We start from the raw sequence: 25,081 nt of genomic DNA on the forward strand, positions 1-25,081 counted from the left end.
TGTTAATCATGTAAAATATCATAACACAACCTGAGAATAAACTTTAAAAAATATTTGATAACAATATCCCACGACTTACGGTTTTGTCTATGTCATTAGTAATAAATTGTTGTGATCTTTGTCAGTTTTTTGTACCCTTACTGTCAGATATGTATTATTTTAGGTATTTGATATGTGTCGTTTATGTTAATCGATATTGAACTTTAAAATAATTTATATGTATTTTTTTCAGTTTTTTTTTTTTTTTTTTTTTTTTTTTTTTGTCATTTTGCTACGTCATCAAACGTTGAAAACAGGTCTAGTTGCCGCTTGACTCCATCCGTCTGTCCGTCCGTCACACTCTGGTGATACCTACTTTGTGCAATCTGAAACTCGTAAAGTATTGAACTAGTATTTTCCCATTTTGCACAGTGTGTATATATGTAAATCCTATAATGATGAAATGTGCTCAAGTTTGTTTCTTACATTTTTAGCATTTAGAACTTTTTTGTCAAGTTTTTGGCTTTATGTTGATGATAATGCCTAATTTGTGAAATCTGCAATTCAAAAGGTATTGATACAATACATATACACGTTCTATTATGGACAAATTTGACAAACATTTGCAATAAACTTAGCCATTAGCCATTAATTATCGTAAGTACCTACATTAGGTAATTTGTAACATGCACTGAGCAAATTTTTAATTTGTCTAGTATTTGTAAACATTCTGAAAATATTTATTGCTGATGGATATATGATGGGGACGCAAGTTTAGACATATTATCAGTCTTTTTCCGTATTTGATAAATACGTTCTGAAAGAATATAACATTTTCATGCTTTACAAACAGTAGTGTTAACTCTATTTTAACAATTTGCCATATCTCTTAACTTTATTTAGCATAGTATGCCAAGTATGATACACAAGAATAAAATGTTGCTGCAAAAGTAGTGTGGTTTTTGCCTAATCAGTGGCGAATCCAGTGGGGATGCAGGGGGTTGGCTTCCCCTTTTTATTTAAAAAATTGGCATTTTCATGAGTAAAAATGTCAAAAACTGGCAAATAATGCCCTAGTACCATTCTTTTTATGAGAGACCTTGGCTGGCATCCCAACCTTTTCACAGTGTCTGGATCTGGCCCTGCGTATCATCGCTTAACCATCATTTACTTGATGTAAATTGCCATGTAAAGTGCCATTGTAATTTTATTACGTATTTCTTTGAAGATATATATTTCATAGATCGTTGTTTTTTTCTATATTTCATATTATTTTATATCTTTATGAAATAAATGTAAAAGAAAGAATATCGTTTAGGTAGATCCTTTAATCTCAGTTTTCGCTATATAGATGACGTATTATCGTTAAACAATTCTAATTTCGGGGATTTGATACATCGCATCTACCCCAAAGAACTTGAGATAAAGGATACTACAGACACTGTGAAGTCAGCCTCATATCTTGACCTACACTTAGAAATCGATGGTAAAGGAGAACTATTGACCACACTTTACGATAAACGTGATGACTCTTCATTCAACTTTCCTTTCATCTGTGGCAACATCCCTTCAGCACCTGCGTATGGAGTGTTCATATCGCAACTCATACGTTATGCCAGAGCTTGCCGAAACTACGCAGACTTTTTGTATCACGCTAGAACTCTAACAAATAGGCTTCCAGAACAGGGTTATGTTGCTACAAGATTGAAGTCATCACTACAGAAGTTTTATGGTCGTCATCATGAAATCATGGATCGTTATGGTGTATCCCTCTGCACCATGAAAACTGGTCATAGTTTTCCTTTCCTCGTTTGTCTTCCCCGGGCTTGACTTTTTATGAGCAACTCGGCGGGTGTTTCTAGAAAAGCAGAGGACGCTTACCCTACCGATGCACCTGGTCCATGCTCCCAGTTTTAATGGAGTGCGAGTTGCTCATTTGTTTTTGTTACTTTGTACATGTATTTATGATTTTAGTTACTTTATGTTCTTTGTTGTGTATGTCTGTTTTCCATGTCTGGTCTTTGTCCCTGGATTACATTCTTTTGATTACCGCTATAACCTTGGTTCCCTTAATTACGCTTTATAATAATAGTTTTTAATTTTATCTTTAATCTGTCTCGTAATAAGTCTTTGAAATATTTAGTTCTGTATTATTCTTTAGGCAAGTGGTACAGATTGATGGAAACCCTCGTTCTCTCAAGTTTGTAGCTGACATTTGATATCAGCTTCACTGGTTTTATCTATACTTGATCGAATCCACTATAATTATATTGTATTAAAGGTAGGACACACGTTACGGCTTTTGATTCAATTTAATTGTCATTATGAAATATAGTGGAAAGTTGTTCTAAAAAGTTCAAAAATGAAATTTCCTTATTGTTAGACAATTCCCTCTTATGAGGCTGACTTTATAGCTAATCTAATCCAATGGAAATAACATCGTTAGCCAGATCCATTGATCTCAGTTTCCGCTATATAGATGACGTATTATCGTTAAACAATCCCAGTTTCGGGGATTTTAAACATCACATCTACCCCAAAGAACTTGAGATGATAAAGGATACTACAGACACTGTTAAGTCAGCCTCATATCTTGATAATATCAGAATGACAATACGGAATGAAAAGTCATCGCGTTTGTCGTATAGTTTGGTCAATAGTTTTCATTTACCATCGATCTATAAGTGTATGTCAAGATAAGAGACAGACTTCACAATGTCTGTAGTATCTTTATCTCAAATTCTTTGGGTAGATGCGATGTATCGAATTCCCGAAACTAGGATTATTCACCTATATAATGGAAACTGAGGTTAAAGGATCTAGCTTAACAATGTTCCTTCTTCTTTGGATCTGATCAGCTATAAAGTCAGCCTCTAGGAGTGCTATTGTATTCTGATAATAATCATTAATTGAGGGTCTCCAGAAGATCTTTCGAATCTGTCAAGATCCACAGCATTTATGGTTAAAGTATTTCTTCTTTGGAGAGTGTGGTAGCAGTGTAGGTCTTATTACTGCTGTTGTTTTATACGTCTGCCTCTGATAATGAACATTGGATGTAATACGTTTTGCAGACAAAAACAATGTTGTTTTGGGCTTTGTCTGCTGGTACAACACATATTTCTCATGTATAGCAGACAATGTCTTGCTAAATCGGAGTCTTCGAAAACTGATGAAGTATTGATAATGATTGACTAACTGAAAACTTTCATACGTTTCACAATTAAAGACCTCACAGCCTTTACCCACTCTGACAGAGAATCAATGTCTTCTTGTTCTCGTTTTATCAATTTTTTTGCGTAGTCCTCCACTTCATCCGTAAGAACTTTAAAGTTATAATTCCAATTTATGTAGCATGGTATACGGTACTTGGGACCTTTAGAACGGACTTTACGGAGAGATTAGTTTTCGATGATGTTTAAATCTCCTGAGTATTATTTTTGAATTGATTTTATTATAATATACACGGTATCACAGAACCTAATTTTAAGACAGTTGATTATTCCCCGAAACACCTCGATCTTCGAAACCAAAATCCTGTTAATCAAGACAAAATGAACTTCTACCTCTGTAGTAATAATAACCATTCAGATTCAGTGTCTTAGATTTTCATCGTGTTAACACTGTTTTCGTCTTTAAAGTAGAAAACACATATAAAACGTCTCTGATAATTCCATATGCGAATTACATTTACTTGTTGTAGATGTGTATTTTGGTTCTTTTTCTAAAGAATTTTGGCTTCCAGGTGGGCTGAAATCTTGCAAGGCCTGATTGATTCTTAGATAACTTAGTGTATTATTTGAGCTTATCGTACTACTTAACATAAATCCATTGAATTGATTTTTTGTGATGTGTCAGATAGAGTATTGTTTATACTACCACTAAGGCCTTTGTAGCAATGATCTTTCAGCCAGTCGTTTTTGCATACATAGTTGTCATTGTTTTCTTGCAAATGGCGTCTTGTGGTTGACAATCAAGATCTACAAGCTGGCTTAAAATTTTCTACTGGATTATACTTGTTTTTTTTTGTTTTTTTTTTGCCATTGTAATCAATGATGATATTCTAATCTGATTAAAAAAGGTGACAATATGCATCTTTGCCTTATATAAGATCTAAGACAGAAAGACTGAAAGGATTTCCTAATTCATTGCTGCATTAATAGTTTGCGAAGAAGCAATTGATATGTGTTATAATTCTTTTGGAATTCAATAAACTCCTAGCATCTTCCACATTGTGTCTCTCTGGACGTTATTGTCAAATGCCTTCCTAAGGTAATTAAAGGCATGTTCCGTTCAATACTGTACTTACAATCTTATCAGTGCGTCCTCGACCCGTTCCTTTCTAACTTATTGTCCACTAAGTCAACAATTCTAGCGTACCGATAGTTAAGTAACTCCTCTCCAGTTGTCAGTTTTGCAAATCTTCCTTTTTCAGAATTTTGACAATTAGATCTTTCGACCAGTCTGGAGGTACACTCTTCTATTCCGGATGTTTTAAATTAACTCTGAAATGCTTTGCTTTAAATTTTGATGTTTGATTTTAGTAGTTCTGCATTTACGGACTCAATTCCTGCAGTTTCGTTTTTCCTGAGCGATTTGGTGGCTTGTTGCACTTCATCCAATGTTGGCTTCAGTAAGTGATGCAGATGTCCGATCTGTACAGTACACCTCACTAAAGGATTTTCCCCCAGCGATTAACTTGTTTTTGATTAATATTGATTGTATTGCCCTGTTTTGTTTTGTTTTGTTTTATTTTTTTGTTTTGTTTTGTTTGTTTTTTGTTTTTGTTTTTGTTTTTGTTTTTTTTGTTTTTTTTCATTCTTTTGGGATTTTAAATTAAGGATTATCTTCCATCTTTTCCCATTAAGTCATTCTTGTTCTTTTTAGCTCAAAATCAAATATTTTGCTTCCTCTAAGTATACATTCTTTATTACTTCATATTCATTTTGCAGATTATATTCACTTGTATTGTTTCTAAGAACACTGAAGCGGTTGTTTTATGTCCTTCCAGATATTTCTTCGTTTAGGTGTTTTTTGTCTCAGCTTGTGTTGTATAACTGCTCTTATCAAACAATGTTTACTGTTCCTTCATCCAAACCAATTTAGGAGTATTATAGGTAATGAATTGCGTATTGACCCAAATTTGTGTAACCTAAAGGTTCTGCTAAGTCAGAATCTAGGAAGTTATTTGATCAAAATATAATAGTGTAATTAAAGTTGCATTAGCTGTCATTTTCGTAATTTGTTGTTTCTTTTGAAATATACCTTAACTTTGAATTATTTCCACTCAATAGTACTTTTTTGTACAATTGAGTTAAATAAAATGCATTATATACATGAAATAGGTGTCTATTTATTTATTGTCTTGCAAGACAAAACATTCGACCTAATAAGTTCGTATGCATGCGACTTCTGGTGACCTTAATCCGCGCATGTGCTGTAAGGGTCGCTTCTTTCATAACAACAGTGATCGCAAAGCGAAAGCGGTTATCCTCAGCGGCAAGGAAGACCGACCGACTGAAGCCGTCGTAAAAGACAGAAGTTCGAATATAAAGCAAGGATCCTTTTAAAATTACGTATTGTGATATAATGCGGCTCAAATATGGTCATTATTTATTTGAAAACTTATCAAGAAATAGATGAAATGAAATGAAAACAAGACACGTGCTTACCTGTGTATCCGTTTTTTTGTTATTTTTTTTGCCAAGGTTAAAGTATTTTTAACCCTGGTGAATGTCCTGTCGGCAATCTTCGGAAGTAATGGCGAAAAATAATTAGATCAGACCTATCGATATTCTCGGACTGAAAAAATATTCTGTAGGTATTATCGACATCAATTGCTTCAGTTGCATTATAGTCGGCGTCACATAAATAACATACTGTTAAAATTTGAATAAAAATATTTTCTACGACTTTATTGACACCTACCGTCGTTTAAATTGTCTTAAATGACTTGTTCATAGTACCCGCGAAATTGAATTTTAACAATTTATAACGCTTATCATTTTTTATACCGTGAAAATTGATACCCGCGAATATGTTCAGGTGACAGAGTCCGCGAAATATGTTCACGTGACAGAGTCCTCGAAAATTAATACGTTTGCAGTATTGTATTTACAGTTAACGCAGTTTCCTTTCAGTGAAGGAAACGGCAGTTTGTTTTCTTTTATCAAAAGATATTGTTTCAAGATGCAACCTTTTCTCACTTGAAATTCTGCGTAAACGAAAGAGTATTTATTTTAATCCCGCTAGTAAATATGAACATTTTCAGAGAAATAACTATTTAATTATGATGTTTACTGTGCATCATGTGCATGTGTATGTGCATATATGTACTGCTTGTCGGGAAAAGTTTCATAGCTAATGTCATCTTTTATTGTCAATTTTCGTTAATTTGGAACTACTTTCCAAACTAGGTAGTACTCGATCCTACAATACGAGTTAAAATTCCTCACATGTCAAAGCTTGATACAACCACAGAGGTCGAACCCTAAACATTTGAAACAATTATAGACGAAACATTCAAACATAATACACCTTTTTGATTCGTGATTAAATGTTTGACAAAGGACTTCAAAGTTTGTAGTTAGAAATAAAAAATTAGCTTTTTACACAAAAGTGAAGAAAATGCTCATTTTTTTCCCCCTTTTTACATTTAATTTATTTATTTATAGAAAAAAAAAAACATTTGTTTGTTTGGTTGTCTTTATTTTATCTGGTTTTTTTTATATTATTATTATTATTATTTTATTTTATTCATTTATTATTTTGTTATGCCCTTTTCAGTCCCCAATTCCTGGATGATTTATGTCGTAAACCCCAAATCAAAAAATCAATAAAAGTCTGACTTTTGTGGTTTCGAACCTTGTTGCAACTTTATATATATCCTAGTTGGCCGAGTGGTACAGAGCGTTGGACTTGCAGGCGGTGTTACCATAGACGCCAGGGCAAAGAAGGGGTTCGAATCAAGCTGAGGGAGCGACCAAATTCACATCGCAAATTTGCAGCTTTGCATCGATTCCAGAATTTGGGTGTACCTTAGACTTGATTGCATATGTACATGTATATCCATCCTTGCAACAACATTTTATTATAATCCTTGCCGTGCATGCTATATGTCTATATAGCAATGCACTAGCAAGAAAGATGGTAGAGTTCCCAGATCCCATTAGACTTCTTAGATATGTGTATATTAACTAGAATTTATCTTACTTCCAAGTTGCTCTGATTTTTGACTAATTGATAGGTTTGCGTACGTGAAGACTTAAATGATTTGGGGGTCATCTTTAGAGACAAAAGTGTCATAATACACATCCACAATAAGAATAAATCAGTGATTAGTTGCATTGTATATACGCTTTACCAAATTCCTCGAAATACAACTTTCGATCGAATTAACCTTATTACAGAATATTTGTGCTACTTTAGGACACGGAATGCCTATCTCCGATTGCCTAAGGCAATGTTTTTCTGTTATGCAATGCATATGTAATGAGGTTATCTTCTCTATAATAAAGAAGGTCGCAATCATCTATGTGATAATTTCAATGTGGCTCACTTCTGGGTGGCAATGTTACTCTATTTCGTAAATCATTAAAATTTAGATAAAAATTGTGACAATTATGATAACGATTCTGACAAAAAGACGGTCTCCTCTTGTATTTATCTCCTTTTAGTAAAACAAATTGAAAATAAAACAGTCTCCGTACATTAATTTGACTGCTTAACATATTTTATAAAACTTCTGAAATACAATACTTAACATAACAAAAGACACAAAATTAAATAGACAAAAAATAGAACACATTTTTCATTTTTTTGATTCAATATCACACCGAAGAAATAGGATGATGAAGTCTATGTGGATGATCTAGAGGTGGTCCGCAGAGAAAATGAGGCGGTACCATTGGTTCATTTTTCACTGGCGCCAATGTCATATTGTGTCGGAAGTCATCTAGCATTTTCATTTCCATGTTATGGTCGTTTCTGTAATCATTCATCATAATTTCCTGATGGTTCGGCCACATCGGCTGAGGGAGATGTTGATGAGGGTTAAAGTTCATAGGAATTTTGTGTGCCCTGCAGTCCTCCAATCCATCACCCCTGTAAAAATCAAAAAGTTCAATTAGACAAACACGCCATAAAGAAATTCAAATACTTCTCTGGTTTCCAAAAATGATGAATTACATGTCATAACATTTAAAAATAATTGATAGAAAATGCATATATTCATCTACATGTTCTTTTTCTATAATTTTCACTGTCGTATTAATAACGTTTCAAGAATAACTGCTAGATTCACTTACATTTTGACAGTATTCTTTGTTATGATCAACACGAGTAATTTGCAAGCACTTTCACACAAACAGTTTGACAATTTTTCAGAGGGAAGATTAAAAAAAACCGTGGTCGAGATTCAACTTGAACAATGTTATATGAGAATGAAGAATCGGTTGAGTTGCATCTCTTTTAAAAGCGAATATTTAGGGAAGATTAAACCCAAATGAGGCGGTGTGGGTAAAAATAGACAGCGAAGTTGTGTTCTCTAAAAACGGACCGTGAAATAAGATCAAATGATTTTATTTGAATGTTATTCGAGTCTTTTAGTATGATCTATACTCATATAAAAATGATATAGCCGGTATCGAACAACAATTAGTGTCTTATTTCGTTTAATCATGGGTAATTCACAGACATTGTATCTTGTTTCCTGACAGAAATCATAGGTTAATTTGTCATCTGATCGACTCGGCTTGTGTCGTCTGTTTCTGTTTCCTACACACTCCTCTGATATCGGCCAAAAAATTAAACTGCCAAAACCTTTCGATTTTAAAAAAAGTATTAGGTGTATATCCAGCAGTAAAAACAAAAGAAGTCCATCTATACAAAACCAACGGCGTAGAGATTTACGAGAAATATAATTCTCTGTGAAACATGAAACATTCTGTGTAAATTGTTCAAATAGATACAACGAACTAATATAAACACAAGCTTTGTAAAATATTACATAGAACCTAGTTCGGTACGACATTAGCGAAATAAATATCTGGTATGCATATCAATTGACCTGAAGTGTGCTCATTCAATATTTCTACAATGCTTTTTTAACTTTCATCATTTTGATCATGATGGAAGGTGAGGGACGTAGATCAGTTAACTTCCATTGCCAAAATTACAAGCTCTGTAAAGTGCCGTACTTCAGTTACGGGGAAGTATGGTATCGGATAGGTCGGTAATGACTTCATCAGATAACTGACTTTGATACCTCGTGAAAAAGAGATCCACAAATATGATATTTTTCAACATCATCCTCATTTTGTCAGTTTGTGTATTTATTTTTAGCCCTTGGCATCTTTGTAATATGGCCATGTTAAAGACAAGTACTAAGGATACTTCTCTAATGTCACGAGAAAGTACTTCTAGTTATTTGGATTAAAAAAATGTAGTGAAGCCAAAATTACCACTGTATAAGAGCAACTTCAAATATTACGCAAGTACTTGTTTCTGACTGCTGAGCGATCAAAAGTTGTCAGAATGTCTGGTGTCTGATTAGACGGAAGTTTATACCGGCCAATAGCTAGTGTCTGTTTCTATATCCTGAAATAAGTCCAGGAACAGCACACTGTCAAGCAGCTTAATAGAAAATCTGTCAGAAAATTCCCATGTCGAATTGTTTTGGATTCGAATCACAGGATGTAGTGGTTTATGTCAATATGCTTCGGAAATGGTTTCAAGTGGTTTCACAAGTCCAATCTCGAGACAATTACTGCTTCCTCTTTTTTAAGACATCGGACTATTACATGTACTTATATTAATTAGATAATACACGCCTACTGCAGTGGAAAAGAAAAGGAGAAAATTATACAAAAACAGGAAGACCTTCGCTAGAATTCAGGATGTCTTTTACATTAATTAGCCCCTATTATTACAATCAAACGACGAGCTTGTAGGTCATTAGACAAATTGCTGTAAACTCTTAAGTTTTTCTTCATGAGGTCATTTAATCATAAACCATATTTTTTAAGTTGATTTGGTATTAGATAACAAGTCGAGGAAGACCTGAAAGCTGATATGGTTGTTAAGATGGTGTACTATCGGTTACCGCATGTTTGTTTTTGTAACTTTAGGCAGGACGATACGTGACCTTGTACGGATTGGGATTTTCTGTCCGTCATCTTATCCCGTCTTGCAACAGTCTCGAATACATTTCAATGCAGATCTATATATACAAAAAATACCAATCATTTATACTGCAAATTTGTGTATACATATGATTCAAAGAGTAACCTCTTATCAGCATCATTTGATTGTAAGACAATCAACTCCACTAAATTACTCAATACAAACAGTTATGTGACAAAACTATGTTAGTCTTCCTATAGGTCATTTCTTCTTCCACTATTAAACCACTTTAAGAAGTTTATAATGTCTTCAGTACAAATAGTAACATATACAGTAACTTCTGATTCTTTGAAGTAAAGTGCAACTTCATTATAACTTTGTTTATTATATTAGATAAAATGTCCCCTGCAGAAGCTATTTAGATGCTTTAAATAAAAAGACTTTTTTAAATCTATATCACCCTGAATGAATACATGCATATCATTCATCTTATCTAGCGTTTAAATGTTCCACCCACTGCATGATATCAGAAAATCTAAATAGATAGAAATTAATAAACATTATTAGATTGAAATTATAACCATAAATCCATTTTTTGTAACCGACATTCCGCATTGCTTCGTTTTGTGTACTTTACTTCCATTGTAAAAGCAGACCTCTGAGAAATCGACATTTATCAGTTGAACAAAACACCATTGTCATAACTGATTTGGTGATAGAATGAAGCTTAGATCATCAGATTGACTCAGACCCAATCTTGCTCCCGTGTCGAAGCTCTAACTGTTGACTTACCACTACATGTATCTATTGTTAGGGCTAAAAGTCTATTATAACCAAATGTTGGAAAGATAAACTAATCATTTTTATGGAAGTTTTCATGACTACAAGATTGATGAAATGCTTTTATCGTCCAAATAAATCTATTCTATTCTTCCTATTTTCATCGTTAATATATCATGACATGGTTGGTTGATCTTAAATGAGGCGAAACGCCATATTGAAACCCACCGAAGTCCAGGACTTCGATTAAAGTAAGCAACCTTCTGCATGAGATAGAAACAGCACCCCGCCGCTAACGACCAATTCATAATTCAGCGCCATTTTACCTGAACAAGCAGTTACATAGAAATTTCGATTAAGTTTCGAGTTCCAATTTTTTTCAGTAGAAATTTTTCGAGGAACAATAAATATTAATCATTTTCTAATTGAATAGAAAGTTGGATGTGGCATTTGTCAGATTGGGGCGATTTCTGATTTTATCGGATGTAATGTATACTGCGGGTAGATAGAATTTATTGCTAATATTTCTGGAAGAGTAACATACGACATTTAAAATAATAAATGTCTGGTATCATTTTTCATCGCAATGTCAATATAATGACTTGCATATTCACATCCCGTATTCATCTCATGCATATTTTAACTTTATATTTAATTTGTGTATGTATCAAATTATTTAATTTCAAAAGAAAGATAATTCGAAATTCCTTAAACTAGCATACGATTTCTAATGCTTTAAGCTGTACAAAAGAATTAATTTTCTCGTTAATTCACAAATCTATATATTATTCAGGATTAGGAAATCTCGTGAAAAATAGACCAACATGTTCTGAAGCCTGTAATTGTACTTTTGAACAACGTTAGTTCGGTCTTAAACACTAGGGTACATGCGTCTTTATCTTAATAAAGCAAGAACTACATTTGAAAAATAGCACTTTCATCAAATGGCGAATAGTTTATAGTTCTTTCTTCTGCTTTAATTATTTGTTTAATAAGCTTTTTTTCAAAACAATTAGAGAAGGACAACTTTTTGAAAAAGAGGTATAACAGATCATAACTCTAAACTGCATTAAATTCAAATATGACATTTATTATCCAAGTAAAGCAGAAGGTATTAAATTAGCACTAAATAGTACAAATTGTATACAGTTTACCTTTATTTTATGTAATGTTTACCAGGGGTTGATACATTCTCAAAGTGGTAGTCAACAACCTAAAAGCTAGAAAAGTAATTTGACTGACTCACTGTTTTACCATTATGACAGTAAGTATTAACACCCCGACTCTCGGCAGTTTCAATTGATTTTCTTCAGTCTTCGTAAGGGGTTATTAAATTTTTCAGCATAAAATGTTTCAGTCAAATTACAATAAAACTGAAAGTTATTGTAAAATCTAAATTAAAACATTCAAATAATACGTTTTATCTATGACACATGCTAATTAATAGACTGCTTTTTGTTTGTTGTTTTTTTCTCTCTTAATATCACTGACAACAACAGTTATGTCGGGACAACTTTTAGGGTTTGTACTTCATTTTTAATATTTTCAGTTTTATCGTTTAGTGTGCATCTAACACCTGTGGAATGGTTTTCTTCAGAAGTGTACTTCTGCTAAGCCCTTCCGTTGTTTCAACAACTATAAATGTGAATCATGCATTTAATATTTTAATTTCAATATTCCTGTTTACTTGGCACATTTTTGTTCAACTTTTGAAGGACATACTGATTCATCATATAAAACAATAAAATAAATCTTGTAAAATTTAACTTAAAATGTTTAACTTGGTCGTTGGAGAGATCGCCGAATATTAAACACACTAAACTGAGGATATTGAGATCTGATGTCCTTGTCGGTCCGATGGAAGAGGTCTCACACCAATGTCGGCTCGATTGTTATACAGATCTCACGCCAATGTCGGTTCGATAGATAATGAGATCTGACGTCATTGTCGGTTCAATGGCTCAACTGTAGGTTCGACAGATAGTGAGGTCCGACTCAACTTCGGTTCGATGGATGGATATCGATGTCCTTGTTGGTTCCATGGATATCGAGGTCTGGCGTCCTTGTCTGTGCGATGGACGAGGTCTCACACCAATGTCGGTTCGAAAGACTTCGAGATCTTACGCCCTTGCTGGTTCAATGGATATCGATATTTGAACCTATTGTCGGTTAAAGCATGGTAAGTGACAATGTTTCTAGAAGTCTAATTGTGCTAGGGGTTGGCTTTACCGATTTTTAATATGAAATTTCAGGGTCCCTTCTATTTAAAACCCACTGACTCCGTGACGAATGAGAAAACAAGGTCTTAATATACCTCCCTATCAACTAGAGCAATTAATAGAATTTGCCTTAAATTGATACAAAACTGTATTATTTAGAGAATTGTTAAAGGGTTATTTATCAAAATATTCAAGTCATACCTTTCTCATTTTTCGTTAAAAAGGACGTAAATGTAGTTTTTACTTCTACTGTATCAAGTGTCATCTAGTAGTACTTGCACACCGTTCTTGTACAATTATTACCCGGAATTTTCATTATCCGGAATTATCATTATCATTAGTGAAGTATTTTTTTTATGTATTTAATTCACTTTTGCCTCTTATCTCCTTTATCAATATATATGAAGCACTTACAAGGTATTTTTGATTAAAAAATTCCAAATGTAGTAGTCATACTTTCATATTTCGTTACAAAAAGAGAAAAAAAATGATATATACGAACAATTATTTTCAATGCAGGACACTTCACTCCATTGTAAGCCTCAGACATCGTTTTGTACGACTACAAAACCACAATAAATTTAAAGGGTGGGATACCAAACAGATTAGCGGCACAGAATAAATAGACTTGAAAAGAAATGAAAATGACAGTATATTTTTAGTGATTGGTTGAGTGTCAGTGCCATTTTTAAATAGAAATATTAAAGAAATTGAAAAGAATTGTTTGTAATAAAATCAACGCATTGTGTACAATAATAAAATATGTCAACAATCTGACACAACTATTAAAATACATGATTTAACATTCTAATAGAAAATAATGATGTCCAATGACCAACCCTTTCTATCACTGTTCCTCTCGTTCTCAAATCTTTTTATATCAACATTTCCACAGATCATCCATTTAACGTACTATCTATAGTTTCAATTCCAGAATAATAAAATTACAGCTAAAAATAATGAGTCCACCATTATTATTTTTTGTTCAGATTAAGCGTTTATTTTTATGCTGCGAACTTATCCGACTAGACGCTGTCTGTAACATGCAGTCAACTAAAATATGCTTCATCGTTCCTTTTCCAGAGAATAAGGAAAGCTTACCGTATCAGCAAGCTGTCACCCGTGGTGTCACCACACAGAGTACTGTTGTTATTTTATTTTTGTGTAAACCTTTATAAACCAAGAAAAATTAATTATCTACTGCAGTCAATAAAATGCCAATATACATTGGGGCAAGTGCCCTAATTGAGTTTGCGAGTCATGGTTAACCTCTTAGGGGGCCATTTGAATGTTAACAAATTTAGAATAAAAATACAAAATGAGAGAGTATAGAATGACGAAATCAAGGTCCAAAGCAGTATCATTAAAAACAAACATAAAAAGTCAGGATATATATTACAACTAAAAAATAGTCAGGCTCCATTATTCAAGCAACATACGATGCCTCCGTGATACAGATATACATGTTATTGGTTCGATAGGGGGCGAATGTGGACTCAAAACTCTGACTTGGAAGGATGTGGTCTGTATAAAAGATTCTGAATGTAAAATAAATTAAGATCCAATTAAAATTAACCAAAGTTGAATATACAAACAAAAATGAAAATACTGAATCCCAACCGAACATAGAGATTTAAAAGAAAAAAAACATCATAACTAATAACTAGAACTCTGACTAAGTAAGAAAGGACCCGATCAAAACGAAGTGTCCATTTGCAAAACGCATTTGTCCATTTAAAACAAAGTCTTTATATTTAAAAAAAAACCTTTATTTCAAAATTTTAATTTCAATACTACTACTATGTCCAACTTTGTTTTCGCAAATTTTATTTCAAACAAAATGGGAAATTGATACAAAATTATTTATCTAATTTTCACCCTGTTTTTTTTATAATATACTATATATTATTAAAAACATTGAAAAAAACTGAGTTCACCACCAAAGTCTACTATTTTTTTATTTTTTTCAGAATTTTGCGCTTACAAAATCAAACGGACGGACGGACGAATATTAAACTATAGCGCCTCGCATCGGTGATGAAATACCGATACTAAAATAACATGATAAAGGGGTGGACAACATAGTCAAATGGCTCCGGTGTGCTTCTGACTGCACAGCTCAGATAATATCCAGACCAACATCTCGGCTATCTCTTGTGTTTACATTTTATCATATTCACTGCAATTTGTTGTTACAGCTCATTGTTTCGAATTTCTTTCTCATGATTTATCTTGACACAAGGGCGCTCTGTTATATGTTATATACCGAAAGGAGCTCAAGTGCACCTTATCGAAGCAAGCATATAATTCATATTTTTTTTCTAATTATTCATAATGATATAAAGTCAACAGAAGGTCTTGGGGAAACCATGAAGTGCTATATAATCAATGAAAATTTTCAAACAAATTAATTATCAAAAGTAAGGAAAGCACGTTAAAATATAAACAACCATATTTAATTAGTACTCGAATAATATCAAACAAGATGTAAAATAATAATGATAATAATAATAATTATTAGTAGTAGTATTATTATGATTATAATAAGAAGAAGATAAATGTATCTTCTTATGATTATAATAAGAAGAAGATAAATGTATCTTCCCCGAAGAGTAATATTAAGTTAGTAGATAATTTTTTTTTTAAATTTATTGTATATTCTGTTAAAAAAGCCAGTGCTTCATAAGCCTCAAAGGGCTGGTGGGAAAAAGTTTCCAGGATTCTAACCTTGAGTAGGGCCAATTTAAATTAAAATGTTTAATGAACTGTATTTTTGAAACCTGTAAAAATCTTTAATTTGTATTTTGAAGAACAATTTCCGAAGAAACTGTATTATGAACACTATACAAATTAGCATCAGAAATTGTTTACATTTATGTTTTAAGTTGAAATCTTTCAGCCGAAATTTTTCTATGGAATTACCTTTTTCGTGCTCTGTAATTTGGACATTATCTGTCATTTTTATGTCAATTTTACACATAAAAATTACAAATTTACCAATAAAAAGGGGGTGCAAACCCCATGCACCCCTAGACCCACCACTGGTAACTCGTGAGTGCTCTGTGAAATTTCTTTAATGACACAGGGGTATACGTTTTACTCAATGCGCTGAAGTATTGCTAGCTGAATGATAATTTCTAAAATAGTTAAAATGTCCTGTGCTTTTTTTTCATTTTTGAAATAAATCAAGGAAACCCCATTCTATCATTGTTTTACCATGGGCTGGCCATTAATGTCGCATTAATTTACGCAAAGTGAAAGCCCGTGGTAAAACAATGATAGAATGGAGTTTCCGTGATTTATGCCCATTCTAATACCATTCTAATAGGACTAGTTTCTTTATATTTTTGAAAATATGCATCCTATGAGTTTCAAGAAATATTGGTCATGTGTTTATCACTTTTTTTATCATGGCTGTGGTCTAAAGACCTTTGAAGCACGTCATATTAGAATCTGTAAACAGCATTTGTTTAAACCCACTAACAGATTATGTTTCAAATTCATGAACCACTGTCCCATAAAAGCTGACACGTTCGACTTGATATACTTCAATCGCAATCAAGGAGTTTTCCTTGGTTTTCATGTCATGTAGTATTTTGTGCAGCCAATCACTAAAAAACACATAATCACAGAATATAGAAGTGTTTGAAACCAAGCCACTTTGAGACAAAATGTTAAGTCTGTCATGCAAAGTTTAGTAGCATAGTGTTATCACTGGACACAAGGACAAAATGTCTGGTCAGTTATATGCAACCTTTTTATTTGCCAACAGACAAGTATATAGAACCATTTGTGTGATCACTCTGTGATCAATATATGTGATCCCGCCAAAGTACTTGAACCCCGCCACATTGTTTACGCCTGTCCAAAATTTCTGGCCTCTGTATGTTTCGTTTTCACCTTTAGTTTTTTGTTTTTGTTTTTTTTACTTGAGTATAAAGGAGAAACTATTTCGCTGCATCTGTATACAAAGATGTTTTGTGGCAAGCTGCAGCCTGCCCTGTGGTGTCGTTCATTGAAGACCAATGAGTAGCCTTTGGCTGACATTTTCATTCCGGTAGGTTATTTTCTCTTTGACATATTCACCATACCTATTCTCGTTATATCATTTATATCAAGTTTCTTTGTGTGTGTACTTCTTACACCACTTTCTGATAACAGCTATATTAGAATAATATTTCGGCTTCTAAATTGTTTTGTGCGTTTTATGAAAATAGGAAGTTTCCTAACCAATTAAATTTTCTTAGGCTAAGTGATGGCAAAGGAAATAGTCACGATGATTCAGTTTATGTCAATTTTTTTTTTTGTAAGAACGGATTTTTAGACTTTTATTAAAGGGTCTGAGGGATTGATAGCATTTTTTCTAACTATACAAGTCGTCATGCACGAGTCTAATTGAATGCTCTATAAAGAAACATGTTTCCATCATACGTTATCGGACGTCTAACTTTACTTAACATAAAAATAGGAGATGTGGTATGATTGTCAATGAGGAGACAGTCATCGACCGAAAGTCAAACAACGAACAATCAAACTTCTACATATCATCACACGATCTTCAATGAAAGTGCAAAACTCATACCATAAAGCAAGCTATAAAAGGTCTTAAATAAATGACGTGAAACTTTTCATAAAAAGATAAAAAGCGAAAATCTACCTTATCTATAGAAAAAATGTGAACCGAATAACAATGAACATAAAAAAAAACAACCACTGGACTACAGGTTCATGGCTTGGGACAGGCACGTAAAGTATGTGGCGAGGTTAAACATGTTAGTGTGCACTTATCCCCACCCCCCCCACCCTCAACCCTCCGCAGGAGGGGGTAGATAAAGTAGTACTGAATGCAATACTTATTTTTGCAAGATATGGGACGGCTGGAATTTTTTTTAAAAATTACAACACATGTTTTTCATATATTTTGAAAAACACATGAAAAGCATATGAGTTTTGGTCGGACCACCATGATAAACATGAGTAAGGATTAACAAATTATAACTCTTGAAAACAAGTAAATGAAAATCGAAAGATTATTATTAAGTCTTCCTTTTTCATTATTTTGGAAATCATAGATTTTCATGTGCTTTGATATACACAAAAAATGAATACAGGTATTTCCATATTGGTCCTAAACATATGTTACAATTTTTCCTGTGTGAGAATTTTAATTCATATCATATGCAAAAAAATTCGAATGTAATTTAATCTTTTTTTTTTTTTTCGTGTACCAAAATATCAAACTGAGCCAGTTACTGCACCATCATATCCAAAAAAAAATACGAATGTAATTGAATAAATCTTTTTTTTTTCCGTGTACCAAAATATAAGATTGGTCGGAATGTTCATATGACATGCTCACAAGCCCAGACACGCATAATTCTCCCGGACTCGTAGTCTCTATATAATTCCTCTAGGTACGAAGTATTTTGACATTATATATATTTGTGTTAGTAAATAGGGCATAAACCGTCCATAAAACTACATTTCAGAAATTTAACTATTCCAGGAACTTCGAAATATTTATTTTTATAGAACGATCACATCCTGTCTTGTGTTTTATCAGGAAGTATCTACCGTTGTGAAAAAAAAATAAATGTACGATAGATTACCATTGGAAACAAGTTGTTACTTCCCGATATATTTATAATCGCTACTTTAACTTGGAATTGCAGCGAAGCTTGTCCTATCTAATACTGACAATTCAAGAATCTTGCATGATCTGTCACTCTTAGAAAAAGTTCAGTTACAATTATAAGTCTGTATTTAACCTTTCTTTCGACTAATGAATTAAGTGACCCATAAAATGTATATTTTACCCGAGGCCATGGGTCAATACAAAATTTACCTTCTTGTAAAACTGTTACAATCACTGCAATTCTGGCAGGACATAAAGTTCCTGACAGAAAGGGGGTATTTATACACAAAAAAATTTAGACATCTTTTTCGCTCAATATCTGACAACATATTGCACATTTTTTTCATCAATAGTTAGGTTAAGAACCTCATAAGGTATTAGCTTGTCAATTTTGCAGTTCTTTTCCAGATTTGTAGATTCATTTGTTGTATTAAAATATAAGATGAAATGACCACTGGTTAGAATTCACGAAAAAAATTAAATTAGCTTCTTTACTATTAAAAAAGTAATTGCCAACACTATGTCATTTGTACCACAGTCGATGTATTGATTCCATGAGGAGTGGCGCTCCGGTCAACTTATTTGATTCGAAGGACATCCAATACAAACTTACATAAAGTTTCTCAAATGAACCATACCAATCATATTTAGGATATTTATTTATGCCAACATTTTAGAATTTCACCGATGAAGTTAACTTTTATACACACATGTCTTCTTTATAACTCAAAATAAATACTACTTTTAGCAGACCGACTGAACAATGGTTTCTATTATAAGAAATGATATAAGGCTAGTTAACTTAAGTCACTATTTTAGCAACAAAAAAAAAGAAAAAGAAATTAGGACCGAAAATGTACAGGCCAAGCCAGGCCAATCATTTGTTTTGGCTTGACCAAGCCAATATTGAAGGCAGGCCAAACCACGTCATTCCAGGCAAGGCCAAAACCGAGGCCTAATTTGTAGCAAACCCACCGAATGGACCCATCCTTCTATTGTTTTATCTGGACTCCATTTTATAATCGATTGCAGTCGTAATAACGGGTTGTAACATTGGGTCGTTTCATTACATCCTTGATATTTTCTTCTTTCAATTGACATTATTTAACTCATTAGAAACATCGCCAAGTATACCATCGTTACTGTAAGGGACAGAATTTTAATTGGCGGAAGTTCGTCTTTGAACATACACGACACTAAACGACAATTACTAGTTTTTCGCACTCGGTAAGCAACAACAACCGCTTCGCCAGATGTTTTGTCAGGATAAAGAATTAACTGCAATTATTAATTTTGTAAATCAATTGGAATGTCCATACCGAATCATAATCTACCTGATAAAATATAAAAGGGGCGTGGTTCACCAGGTAACAGGTCTTTATGTTAATTGGTTCTATTGATTATTTGCGAACGACAAAAATATGGCATTGTCTGCTTAAAATCATTATTATTTAGTAAACTTTAACAATCTAGTAAAATGGTAATAAAAATGTGGTAAATTAGTTTTTTCCTCCGCCATCCTTGTGTAGAAATATCGATAATTACTTGGTTGTGGCTTTTTATTAGAATTAGACATCTCCTTCCATACCATCATAGATGCAAGTCTGTTGTCTGCATGTGTATTAATTAACTCAAATAGTAAATTAATTATTAATTATAAATTGATTTTTTGAAAAGTACATATAGATTTTAAAATTTTAATCATTTGTGTCTAAACAAAAAAACATCATTTTATTGTCACAGGAACTACTCTATATATTAAAGAAAATAAGGCATTTCAGAATGGAAAATGAACACCAAAAACACATTTTACACTTTGTTGCTCCTAGTGACTGTCCTATACCGATAGTATAGTCACTATAGACTATTACAAATTGTACCAGTACCCGATAAGGATATTTGTCTTTGAAGGAATGGACGAATCTCGCTAAATGTACTTTCGACTACTTAAGATAATCGTTAACACACAATCAGCAAGCCGTTTTTAACAATTAAAAAAAAACAACAAACAAATAAACGCGCTTCCATATTATTCAAACTAGCTATGTTAAAGCAAAAATGTGATAATACTTTAGGTCTTAGAGGTTTACTTCCGCATCTAGTCATCGTTCATTGTTTGATTGGTTTTTGTTTCGTTTGGAACAATAATATAATAAGGAATTTAAGAGACAAATATATTCCTAACTATCCCATTCCCATCTGATATCAAAATAAATGGACTTCTGTAATAAAAATTATGTCTTTTCCTGAGGAAACTTGAAGCACTGTTCAAAGAACTATTTGTATAGTGCATGGTTTATCATGTTATATTATCATATTTCTGTTGCATTGTGTTTAGGTTTATTTTTTATTGCCTATATTTTATTTTGCCATATCGTCTGTATATTGATATTAATTGCTCTTGCATCACCCTTGTGCGTTTAAGTTAATAAATAAACTTGTCTTGTCTTGTCTTGCTAGCTTTCCTATCGTCGTTAATAATTGATAATACCAGCCAATCGTTCCATTGTAAGATTTCATATCTATCTTAAAAAATCTTAATTTATATATACAACTATGTTTTTTCGTAACTTCCGAAACTTTCGAGAGTTTTTTTTTATATTGTGGTGAGCATTTTATCATAATGTCAGCAGCGTACAATTTTTACCTAGTATTTGCGTTTGCCGTAACTTGCCATCCAAAATGAAGACTTCTGTCATAATTGCTTTGTGAACTGGAATATATCCCCTGCTATTCTCTTGATATACGAACTTAACTGAACCAACCTTTACCCACAAAATTCGAATAATAAGCTTTTTGTCGTATTTTGACATCTATAGGTGCTAACCCATGATGCCCTGTAGTAATTTGCCCTCTGAATGGATAAGGGAATGGTAGTTTTTTTTTTTTCTTTGATGATGATCATTTTTGCACATTTCAATTGCCTCTTTTTATATCCCAGATAATGAACACCTTAGCCTCCGCTGAGCTAATCACAAGGTTAGTGCTTTATCGTGGTATTGTTAGGAAGTATAATTAGGAGAAAAAAACTTGACAAGCACAGTATAATACATGTCCTCGGATGATCTGAATGTCATTATCCCGATAAGGTCAAGACATCACTAGTGTTGGCCCGGAGCTGTGCTCCAATTCTAAAGTTCTTTTCATTATATTTTTACTCTAAGCTGCATTTTTCAAGTCAACAGAATTATGGCAGTTCCCCTTCTCTGTTTTTAACGTTTATATGGGTCATAACCTTTAAAAGGGATAAAAAATGGAGGTTTTAAAAGTGCACTGGAGCGAATTCAATTATACGCAACAAGTTTTTGAATTGGAATTGATAATTAACTTACCGCAAACAATTTCTTATGACTTTGAGAAATAGCTTTTGTCAACAAAATGAGAAATTTTTCCATAGTCTTTAATATGATGCCTCATTATCATAACACATTCAGATGTGTTCATACTGCGTACCTTTAATCATGACCTATGAGGTTACAGACGGAAAGCAGCTTCTACCGAGGCTTTGCTCCTCGAGTGAATGACTCCGCCAATATTTTGACAAGATTCAACCGATAATTTTAGTGACAAGGAACAAAGGTCCATTCACATATTTTAGTCACTTTAACGTCAAATTGGGAAGATGAGCTGCATGTTAAGCGGTAAATGGGGCGTAAGAAAAAATATTGATGTCGTAGTTTAATTTAATTATGAACGTACAAAATTGAATTTTAAGAAAACACACGGCGGCCTTTTCGAGAATCTATCGCATAACTCTGCTGGGGAAGCATAAGTTACGACAATGAAATATGAATATTCAAAAATCTCTAAATCAAAAAGACTGCTTTCATTTCTAGGTATATAGTCAGAGACGTTTCACATTAAACATTTCTTAGTATATAGTCAATGCGTTGGTTGCATTAAACCTTCAGCACTTTTATCCTATGATTTTTTTTAAAATGTATGATTTTCTCAAAATATATTTGATTTTTAGTATTTTCAAATTCAAGACACAAAACTTGAAATCTTTATGGTAAAACTCTACGTTTATAATGAATTGATGTTACATATGTTTTACAATTTTTTTAATAAAACACTTAGGCAAAACGTTAGACGCTAGATAAAAATATAAAAATTAAAATTTGATTCAACAAAGGGAAAGGAATAGCTTCATATTCTACATCAAAGATCGGAACATTTCCGCTAGCTTCCAGTCGGATGTTTACCACATAATCAGAAATTTTACTGTCTTTAAAAATGAATCGGTTCATTTCAAATTTTATTCTATTTTGTTTTCACAATTTTCTGTATTATTTTTTAAAAGATTTGGGAATTAATAATATTTTTATTAGTGTATATTGAAAACTTACGCTTTGCTACTTCAACCGATTTGTAATTGAAACTATCTACATCTAAGGGTAAAATATTAGCAAAAGAAAACAAAAACAAAAATGTATTTTAGATTAAGGTAAGGTCGGACGGTTAAATTATTAAACATTGAACAAGTAGCAAATGATTAAAATGAAATTTGTGTCCGGAGATGTGATACTGTATTTAGAATAATAACAGTGCCTTATTTGACCCTGTCAATGGTTTTATTTAGTCTGTTTTTGAAGTGGTTAAGAGTGGATGTACTTGTTGATTTTAATTTTATAGTCGCTCTTGAGCAAATATTTCACACAAATATACGTTTCACTATGGGCTGACAGTATGGGCTGACAGTCATAGAATATACAATATCAACTCAGTAGCTGACACAGAAAATTATAATTCAAATGTGCAACCGATAATTTACTCATCAATTTAAATAATTCTTAATTAATATAAAGAATTTGAATAGAGGGATTGAAAATTCTTCGCTTATGTAAATAGGGACGATGTTTACTAAACCAAAAATATTACGCACAGTTGGTTAATATAAAATTTGAACATTAAATGTCAAACACTCAACATAATACAATGCAGTTTTGAAGAAAAAAGAAGCATGTCGCTTCACTGAATCATTCCATTCATGTTAAGCAAATAAAATCTTCAAAAAATGAAGAAAAGCAATAAATGGCCTGCACAACAATTCAAAAATCATTCCAGTCTTCCAGTTCATATTTTCTAATTCATTTCTTATTTCCAAATTATTTTTGATAAGTTTTCCTAATTCGCACTTATTTTTTTTTTCTGTGCACATAGAAAGAAATTTCAGATCAAATTTCTGCAATTTATTTAAATTAGTGAAATTAATACCAATTTTCATGGGCTGTAAAGATGACGCCAACTTTTTTTAGTTTAAGAAATCCAGATGCGAAATGAAACGGTTACATTAATGGGAATTTTATGGACGTTGGACTTTATCACACTTATCTTATATGTCACTTGAAAGATGTCGTTTATAATGTTTATACGATCTAGGTGTACTAACCCATGCATCGTCTGTTGACTGGGTGTTCTGTCTCTCTGTCTCCTGTTTTTGAACCAGTTGCTCACTTGTGTAAGTGTCAGTCCCGTCTTCTTTGCCAAGTTACGTTTCTCGTCGGGGGTCGGGTATCGGTTGTTTTTGTAACAATCTTTCAATGCTTGACGCGATTTTTCTTTGAAACAATATACAGTCTCTTCACCGTCCCATATTGTCTTTGGTAATGGATGCTTTCTCCTCAGTCTGTATTTGTCAACGGCACCGAGGGGTCTACCACGAATTTTCTGGGCTTCCATGTAATGAGCTTTATACCACAAATCTTGCAGAAAACTATGATTGCTCTCATCAAATTTATGACTTTCAACAATCACATAAAGTTCACGATAAGCTCCTCTGTGAAAAGCTACTAAAGCCCTTGCTTTAAGAACTGCCTCACTTCCTCTTAATAGTTCACTCGGTGGCAGAGACCACAGAAATCGTGCTAGTCTCTCCACGTCACCTTTCTGTTGCAATGCTTCACAAACGCACGCCACTTGTTCTGGAGAAAATGTCAAATTTTTATCATTTCCATTGTCCTGCGGCGATATAGACAACCGTTTTTCAGGATCAAAATCACTTCCAGTAACAGAATTTTCACGGCTGTCCTCGGAATCTCTCTCCTCAGTTCTTCCATTATCCGTTGAACTACTAACGTTTGTAGTTGCTACGGGCACCGGTGGTGTTCCAACACAGTCCATCGGATCCGGTTCGTATGTCGGGTCTAAATTTGCCGAAACAGTATCCATCATGCTGGAATTATCAATTTAATAAAATATGTTTTGAAATTCAAGTTATATTTACACCATCTACATTTTTAATTGGAAGCAATCGAGACTGTGATTGGCTGTTGACATTCAAGAGGACGTTCTAATGAATGTGTGAGGGGCGTATTCTACCGTCGATATCAGATGATGTTGTCGCGTA

The 25,081-nt window shown here is 33.0% G+C and overlaps 1 protein-coding gene across 1 annotated transcript; it reads right to left on the reverse strand.

Moving 5' to 3' along the window:
• Positions 1-7,620: 7,620 nt before the first annotated feature.
• On the reverse strand, positions 7,621-24,976 carry LOC148624095 (homeobox protein SIX6-like). The gene is made up of 2 exons (XM_088566592.1): positions 24,125-24,976; positions 7,621-8,079 (listed from the first exon to the last, which is right to left on the reverse strand). The coding sequence occupies exons 1-2, from the start codon at positions 24,904-24,906 to the stop codon at positions 7,806-7,808; spliced, it is 1,056 nt and encodes a 351-aa protein (XP_088422718.1). The 5' UTR covers positions 24,907-24,976; the 3' UTR covers positions 7,621-7,805.
• Between the last annotated feature and the right edge of the window lie 105 nt (positions 24,977-25,081).

Source organism: Perna viridis, chromosome 2 (genome assembly GCF_037379345.1).
Source record: "Perna viridis isolate PV_CMFRI_1.1 ecotype Kerala chromosome 2, ASM3737934v1, whole genome shotgun sequence".
NCBI classification, from domain to species: Eukaryota; Metazoa; Mollusca; class Bivalvia; order Mytilida; family Mytilidae; genus Perna; species Perna viridis.

Bases quoted from the DNA above. Each gene is read 5' to 3' on its own strand.
- LOC148624095 (XM_088566592.1), bottom strand. From the start codon at position 24,906: ATGATGGATACTGTTTCGGCAAATTTAGACCCGACATACGAACCGGAT. The intron at 8,080-24,124 runs GTTAGTACACCT...TGATTTTTACAG, and splicing joins AGTCAACAGACGATGCATGG to GGGTGATGGATTGGAGGACT.